Here is a 9,198-nt window from a genome sequence, read left to right as displayed (position 1 = left end):
CAAATCTGACATGTTTATGTGGCAATAAGTTTGTAACGCTTTTACTTTCACGAGACACATTGTACAGCATGTTAGTGTTTTATTTATTTTTTGAAATCCTACATTTACAATTTTCTAAATTTGAATTTCTCTTCTCTTAAGACTGTGATTCCTCATAAAATAGTTATTACTTGACATTCCCCATATGTCTAACTTTTTTGTTGATTTACGGAAATAAAATATACGGGCGTGCGTCTATTCTGTAAAAGGAATCACTGCCTGTATAAGATGCTAAAACGAACACAATAACTATTTATTAGTAATATAGGTAAAAGGGGTGGCACCCAGTTGATTGGGGTAGTGATTACACAGTAACTTCCCAGCACTGCCTGCAGTACACTTCGTTGATTTGCAGACAGTTGCTGAGGATTGGTGTGTTATCAGGCAGTGGGGGTCATAGAAACCTAGAATGTATCGGCAGATAAGAACCATTTGGCCCATCTAGTCTGCCCAATATACTGAATACTATAGATAGCCCCTGGCCCTATCTTATATGAAGGATGGCCTTATGCCTATCCCATGCATGCTTAAACTCCTTCACTGTATTTGCAGCTACCACTTCTGCAGGAAGGCTATTCCATGCATCCACTACTCTCTCAGTAAAGTAATACTTCCTGATATCACTTTTAAACCTCTGCCCCTCTAATTTAAAATGATGTCCTCTTGTAGCAGTTTTTCTTCTCCTCTTTTACCTTGTTGATTCCCTTTATGTGTTTAGCAGTTTCTATCATCTCCCCTCTGTCTCGTCTTTCTTCCAAGCTATACATGTTAAGGTCCTTTCATCTTTCCTGGTAAGTTTTATCCTGCAATCCATGTACCAGTTTAGTAGCTCTTTTCTGAACTCTCTCCAAAGTATCAATATCCTTCTGGAGATATGGTCTCCAGTACTGAGCACAATACTCCAGATGAGGTCTCACTAGTGCTCTGTAGAGCGGCATGAGCGCCCCCCTCTGTCTACTGGTAATGCCTCTCCCTATACACCCCAGCACTCTGCTAGCATTTCCTGCTGCTCTATGACATGGTCTGCCTACCTTTAAGTCTTCTGAAATAATGACCCCTAAATCCCTTTCCTCAGACACCGAGGTTAGGACTGTATCACTGATTGTATATTCTGCTCTTGGGTTTTTACCCCCCAGGTGCATTATCAACATTAAATTTTAGTTGCCAGATTTTTGACCGTTCCTCTAGTTTTCCTAAATTCTTTTCCATTTGGTGTATCCCTCCAGGAACATCAACCCTGTTACAAATCTTTGTGTCATCAGCAAAAAGACACACCCTACCATCGAGGCCTTCTGCAATTTCGCTGATAAAGATATTAAACAATATGGGTCCCAGAACAGATCCCTGAGGTACCCCACTGGTAACAAGACCCTGGTCTGAATATACTCCATTGACTACAACCCTCTGTTGTCTGTCCCTCAGCCACTGCCTAATCCATTCAACAATATGGGAGTCCAAGCCCAAAGACTGCACTTTATTGATAAGCCTTCTATGTGGGACAGTATCAAAAGCCTTACTAAGGTCTAGATAAGCGATGTATACTGCACCTCCGCCATCTATTATTTTAGTCACCCAATCATGTGTATTCCAAGGCTGCCAAAGTCTTAGGTTGTCCAAGTGGTGGACGAAAACAGTCACACCTACACACTATTTGGCAACTTAGCAGCGGAGTTGTCTCATGGCCCTTATTCCGTACCATAAGCGTATTATCGCTAAGTGGGTGTTATGAAATAGCCTTTGATGTGACGTTTGGTGCCATTGGTTAGCACCTTACCCTCCCGGTTTATGCACCCATTAATTTATTTATTTATCTGATACATCTTTGGGTGTCGGAAGTATTGCTATATAGGCCTGTAACCGGGTGCCACCCCTTTTACCTATATTACTAAAAAATATTTATTGTGTTCGTTTTAAATTTTATGTTGTCATCATTTTGTAAATGTAATTTTATGTTTTTAGGATGTTGGAAGGCTTAGAATTTCTAAGCAGTTTTTCAATTTTTTTTAAGAATATTTCCAAACCAGACTTTTTAAAGGACCGATTCAGTTTTGAAGTGACTTCGAGGGCTTGCATATTAGAAATCACTTATTAATTACCCCGCTTTAGAAATAGCATCCCTAAATATATTCAAAACTGATTTTACAAACTGTTAACCCTTTAGGCCCATATGAATTAAAGCAAAATGGAGTTGAATTTTTTTTTTTATTCCGATTTTCCATTTCAATCAATAAAAACCCTCAATATGTATTGCCCTGATTCTGCAGTATAAGGAAACCTCCCATATGTCATTGTAAACTGCTCTATGGGCACACCGCAGGGCTCACAAGGGAAGTAGTGTCATATGATTTTTGGAGGGCAGATTTTGCTGGAATGGTTTTGAGGCCCCAAGTCACATTTGAAGAGACTCTAAGGTACCATTTTTTCACAAGGAAATGTCACTTTAGCTCCAGATTTTTCATTTTAAGGGGTTACAGGAGAAAAAGGACCCCACAATTTGTTAGCCATTTCATTCTGAATACGGTAACACCCCATATGTGGTTGCTGTATGGGCACATGGGAGAGCTCAGAAGGGAAGGACCGCCATGAGCATTTGAGGCCTAGTTTGGTGATTTATACAGCATTGACCGAGAACTGCAGAAGCTCTGAGGTGCAATAAACCCCCAAGGAGTGACCCCATTTTAGAACCACACCCCTAACTGTATGTACCAAGGGGTGTAGTGTACATTTTGTCCCCACGGGTGTTTTGCTAAATAATTTTGTTTTGCTAAAATTATTCAAAGCATATGGTGCAAAGTGAAAATTGCAATTTTCACATGGATATGCCATTTTAGTGCCCAAAGTGTTGTGCCCAGCGTGTGCCAGTATGAAAAGCACACCCTCGTATTTTTATGCCGGGCTTCCTGGTTTTATAAACACCATGCATGTAGCTCTAATCTTATAAACGCCCTACATGTGGTCCTAATCTTATAAATACCCTGCATGTGGCCCTAATCTTAAACACCCTACATGTGCCCTAATCTTATAAACGCCCTTCATGTGGCCCTAATCTTATAAACGTCCTACATGTGGCCCTAATCTTATAAACATCCTACATGTGGCCCTAATCTTAAACACCCTACATGTGGCCCTAATCTTATAAACGCCCTTCATGTGGCCCTTATCTTATAAACGCCCTACATGTGGCCCTAATCTTATAAACATCCTACATGTGGCCCTAATCTTAAACACCCTACATGTGGCCCTAATCTTAAACACCCTACATGTGGCCCTAATCTTATAAACGCCCTTCATGTGGCCCTTATCTTATAAACGCCCTACATGTGGCCCTAATCTTATAAACGCCCTACATGTGGCCCTAATCTTATAAACGCCCTACATGTGGCCCTAATCTTATAAACGTCCTACATGTGGCCCTAATCTTATAAACGTCCTACATGTGGCCCTAATCATCTGTCTAGACATACCATAGGGCTCAGGAGTAAAAGAGCACCATATGCATTTCAGGCCCAATTTGGTGACAACTGTAGAGGCTCTGGGGTGAAATAATAAATGGAAACCTGAGAAGAGACCCCATTTTGGAAACTACACCCCTCAAGGTATTAAGTGGTGTTGTCAGCATTTTGATGTCACAGGTATTTAATTAGAAATAAATACTCAGCAGACTGTGCAAAGGGAAAATTGCAAGTTTTCCGCAGATATGGCATAAATATTTCGGTGCCCAATATGCTGTGCCCATAAGACGCACCTAGGTTTTAGAGGGGGACAATAAGAAAAACATTTTTTTAATTAGAACTCAGGTCAGACCACCAATCAGACCTCAGCTCAGACCCCAATGTGAATGACCCCCAATCAGACCTCAGATAAGAGCCCCTATTGCCTCTCATATTAGCCCCCATTGCCTCAGATCAGCCCCCCAGCAGCCCCATATTGCCTCAGATCAGCCCCATATTGCCTCACATAAGCCCCATATTGCATGTTTTATAAAATAAAAAACCCACTTACCTCTCCTGTTCCTTGGCGCCTCTGCTCCTCTCCGCCCATGATATGCTTCCTCCTGCCGCCAGCTGTGCTGTGAACTGGCGCGCACAGCGTGAGGTCACAGAGCGCCCTCACGCTGTGCGCAGCCACTGCACAGCCGACAGCTGAGGACCAGAAGTGGTGAGTACAGAGCCTTCACCGCTTCCTGGTCCTCCGGTACTAATGAGCGCTTCCATAATGGAAGCGCTCATTAGTATTCGCCCCATAAGACACAGAGGCATTTTTCCTCCACTTTTGGGTGGGGGGGTGGAATGCATCTTATGGGGTGAAAAATACACACCAACCTTTTTAATTTGTGTAACTATTATTTTTTTGTTGGGAAAGATTTTACGTTTTAAGTTTTTAAATATTTTCAAAACTTTTATTTTTTACTTTTTTTTATTACTTTTCATCAGATTGTAACTTATACAGAATAGTGGAAATTGCTCAATAATTCTGTACAAAAATCACTGTGTCACAGTTCAGTGCTGCCACCTAGTGGCCTAAACTGGGATATACTAATAATGAGCCTGGAAGCCTAGTACAGGCTGCGGCTCATTTTTAGAACAGGGTGCTTTCCCCGATCTCCGCTGGGGGAAGGCACGTCTAAGCAGGAAGCCAGCGCTTCCGTCTCTGCCGTGGTGACATTTGACAAATGCCACAAGGGGGCCCACTGAGATTTATAACCCAAGGGCCCACATGAACCTGGAGCCGGTCCTGGTAACATGGGCTGGTCACTAAGGCCTTACGTTAGGTATTAGGTCTTGAAAGGACAACTATACTGGCAGAGGACAGGCCCGATTGTCAGAGAAGGTTGTGGTTTTCAGATTTATGGATGTTCTCAGTTCTGGGTTTATGTAATAGAGGTGATCAGTGAGTGTAGAGCAGAATCCTGGACTTCATCATCCATCCATTATAAGGTGTAGGGCTGGAGTCACATCACGTTTTTTCCCATCAGTTTGATGTATACGTTAGGGAAAAAAGGATACAAAAGGGCAGCTCACAACGCTTTTGTATCCTGCAGAGTCCAGCAAAAAATTGCATACATTTTATTTACAATGGAAGTCTATGGTGAACAGATGCCAAGGTATGGCATTAGTCTGATGCATCCTATACATTTTTTGTATACGTTAAACGGATGGGAAAAACGAGATGTGAACCCAGCCTTATACAAAGCTTTATAAGGACACGACCACAAATGCTTTTCTTTTAGTGACAGTTTGTGATTCAGTATTTTGTGCCAAAGCCAGGAACGGATTCATATTACAGTGGTAGTGCCACAAAGAATATTGTGTGGTTTTCAAACCAGCACCTGGATCGGAATACTTTTAGAATTGCATGAAATTAAACTTTTTGTATAAACACTGAGTTATTCAATAAACTATATCTGTATAGCGCCACCTGCTGTTTGTTTGTCTTTTCTTCTTTTTTTTGGCCTGCTCACTGAGAAGGTCGCACATGCTCAGTTTCACCCTTCAGCTCCCTACTGAGCTGCGATAGGGAGAGAATGGACACGCCCTCTAAGCTGCAGCAGAGAAGACATTCCCTTGAGCTTTTAGCTTGATATAAATCTAGCAGAGCAATGAATGGGGAGATCTCTCGATCCATGTGAGGTACATGGCTGGTTCTAGCTTTGGTAGAAAAAGGTTATCATGTACTATATGGTTTTACATGAATGGGATAACCCCTTTAATTATAAATAAAACAGAGGGACTGTTCTTCTCTTTCCTGCTGATCCACTTTTGGTTTTGGAGTTTAAAAATCTCTTTTTAATTCTAACAGAAAATTTAAGTAAGAACTCTGAGCAAAACGTCATGTTATCACTAAATTATAAAGTAGAAGATGAAGATATCGAGCAGCTCTCTTCAGAAGAAAACCTCATTGGCTATAATGTATATCCAGGACTTCACAGTACAGATTTATCATATAATCCTCCTAATCAAGAAGAACCAGAGATTGCTGCAACAAGTACCGAGCAGAAAGGGAGTAAAAGATTTCAATGTGGGGAATGTGGAAACCAGTTTGCAAACATCTCAAATCTATATACACACAGAAGAATTCACACAGGAGAGAAGCCGTACTCATGTTCAGAATGTGGGAAATGTTTTATTTATAGATCACAGCTTGTTATACATGAAAGAACTCACACAGGAGAGAATCCATTTATGTGTTCAGAATGTGGTAAATGCTTTACAAACAAACCACAACTTGTTATACATGGGAGAATTCACACAGGAGAAAATCCATTTATATGTTCAGAATGTGGAAAATGCTTTACAGATAAATCAAGTCTTGTGAAACATCAGAGAATTCACACAGGAGAGAAGCCATATTCATGTTCAGAATGTGGAAAATGTTTTACAGATAATTCAAGTCGCATTAAACACGAGAGATATCACAAAGGAGAGAAGCCGTATTCGTGTTCAGAATGTGGAAAATGTTTTACCGAAAAATCAAATCTTGTTAAACATGAGAGAATTCACACAGGAGAGAAACCGTATTTATGCCACCTGTGTGGTGAAGGTTTTACAAATAAATTAGGGCTTCATAAACATCATAGAAATCACACAGGAGAGAATCCGTTTACATGTGTAGAATGTGGTAAATGCTTTACAGATAAAACAGGTCTTGTTAAACATGAGAAAATTCACACTGGAGAGAAACCATATTCATGTTCAGAATGCGGCAAATGCTTTACACAAAAGTCAAATCTTGTCACACATGAGAGAAGTCACACTGGAGAGAAGATGTATTCATGTTTAGAATGCGGGAAATGCTTTACACAAAAGTCAAATCTAGTTGCACATCAGAGAATTCACACAGGAGAGAAGCCACATTCATGCTCACTGTGTGGGAAATGTTTTACCAATAAATCAGATCTTGTTAAACATCAGAGACGTCACACAGGAGAGAAGCCATATTCTTGTTCAGAATGTGGGAAATGTTTCATTTCTAAAGCCAACCTCAAGGTTCACCAGAGAAGTCACACAGGAGAGAAACCATTTACATGTTCAGAATGTGGGAAAGGTTTTACCCAAAAGTCAAATCTTGTTACACATAAGAAAATTCACACGGGAGAAAAGCCATTTAAATGTTCAGAATGTGACAAATATTTTCTTACTAAAGGCAACCTCAACGATCATCAGAGAAGTCACACAGAATAGAAGACATTTTCATGTTCAGTGTTGGAAATTGTAATAGATTTTTCTGATCTTAACCCCTTAAGGACAAAGACATATTTCACTTTAAGGACCAGACCATTTTTTGCAAATCTGACCAGTGTCACTTTAAGTGGTGATAACTTTAAAACGCTTTGACTTATCCAGGCCACTCTGATATTGTTTTTTCATCACATATTGTACTTCAGGACACTGGTTAATCGGAGTAAAATAAATTCATTTTTATTTATAAAAAAAATACAAAATTTGCCAAAAAATTGCAAAAATTTGCAAATCTCCAAGTTTCAATTTCTCTACTTCTAGAATACATAGTAATACCTACAAAAATAGTTATTAATTTACATTCCCCATATGTCTATTTCATGTTAGGATAATTTTGGGAATAACATTTTATTTTTGGGGGACGTGACAAGGCTTAGAAGTTTAGAAGCAAATCTTGAAATTTCTCTGAAATTTTCAAAAACCAACTTTTCAGGTCTGAAGTCCCTTTGTGAGGCTTACATAATAGAAACCACCCAAAAATCACCCCATTCTAGAAACTATACCCCTCAAGGTATTTAAAACTGGTTTATAATTAATGGAAAATAGAGATACTATTTCAAAATTTCACTTTTTTGGCAGATTTTCCACTTTAATAATTTTTTTCAAGTTACAAAGCAAGGGTTAACAGCCAAACAAAACTCAATATTTAAGGCTCTGATTCTGTAGTTTACATAAACACCCCCTATGTGGTCGTAAACCGCTGTACAGGCACACGGCAGGGCGCAGAAGGAAAGGGATGCCATACGGTTTTTGGAAGGCAGATTTTGCTGGACTGTTTTTTTTACACCATGTCCCATTTGAAGCCCCCCTGAAGCACCCCTAGAGTAGAAACTCCAAAAAAGTGACCCCATTTTAGAAACTACACCCCTCACGGTATACTGGTTTTACAAACTTTGTTAACCCTTTAGGTGTTCCACAAGAATTAATGGAAAATAGAGATACAATTTCAAAATTTCACTTTTTTGGCAGATTTTCCATTTTAATAATTTTTTCCAGTTACAGCCAAACAAAACTCAATATTTATGGCTCCGATTCTTTAGTTTACAGAAACACCCCATATGTGGTTGTAAACTGCTGTACGGGCACACGGCAGGGCGCAGAAGAAAGGGAATGCCATACGGTTTTTGGAAGGCAGATTTTGCTGGACTGGTTTTTTGACACCATGTCCCATTTGAAGCCCCCTCCCATCAGGGGCTGAAAAGGCACAGCAGCCCCCGGTGGGAGAGGGAGGGAGCTCCCTCCCTGTTTACCTCTTCCATACAGCGGTCCCCACAGATGTCAGGCGTTTTAAAAAGAGTGTCAGCAATGTGCTGACACTCTGCAAACCGCTCGGCCATCCTGAGAGAGGGGGCGGGCGGATGATCGCGTGCCTGCCCTCCTCTCCCAGCACCGCCCTGATGATGGCAGCCCTCCCGCCTGCACTGCCCCGCACCCCCCCCCCCTGTTTCGCCCGCCGGCACATAGCAAAGAGGGCTGCAGGGGGGGGTGTTAAACAAAATAAAGGCATTTTGAAGTTTCGGATCCCCACTGTCACAGACCGCGGGGATCAGAAACCTCCCGAAAGCACTGCAAACCGCGCATTTAGCCAAGGTGCCTGCTCAATGATTTGAGCAGGCACCAGGTTCCGCTCACCGCCCGCCGCGCGGCGGTGATCAGAACTACACAGGACATACAGGTACGCCCTGTGTCCTTATATTCGCAGCAGTGTCAGATGAGTAGTTTTTCCACAATGAAATGAAAAAATGAATTTAATTGTTGACTTGTCTGTTTCTATGTTATTTATGACTTTGCTTGTACATGAACCTCCTGATTGTAAAGCTATTTAAATAAAGACTATTATTATTATTATTACTACCTGAATATTTTTTTAGTTCCTTGAGTTTGGTAGGCAGCACAGAAAGGGTTAAGTTTCTTTGGTGCC

At 40.9% G+C, this 9,198-nt stretch overlaps 1 protein-coding gene across 1 annotated transcript in view; it reads left to right on the top strand.

Moving 5' to 3' along the window:
• Positions 1 to 7,366, top strand: part of LOC122933846 (gastrula zinc finger protein XlCGF26.1-like) — a 21,207-nt gene extending 13,841 nt beyond the window's left edge. The window contains exon 4 of the mRNA XM_044288920.1: positions 5,839 to 7,366. Coding sequence (XP_044144855.1) covers positions 5,839 to 7,220 — 1,382 coding nt within the window. The 3' untranslated portion in view covers positions 7,221 to 7,366. The remainder of the gene's footprint in view (positions 1 to 5,838) is intronic.
• Positions 7,367 to 9,198: the final 1,832 nt, after the last annotated feature.

This window comes from Bufo gargarizans, chromosome 4 (assembly GCF_014858855.1).
Source record: "Bufo gargarizans isolate SCDJY-AF-19 chromosome 4, ASM1485885v1, whole genome shotgun sequence".
NCBI lineage: Eukaryota > Metazoa > Chordata > Amphibia > Anura > Bufonidae > Bufo > Bufo gargarizans.
The sequence above is the reverse complement of the archived record's forward strand: the minus strand, read 5'-3'. Positions and strand labels throughout refer to the sequence as shown.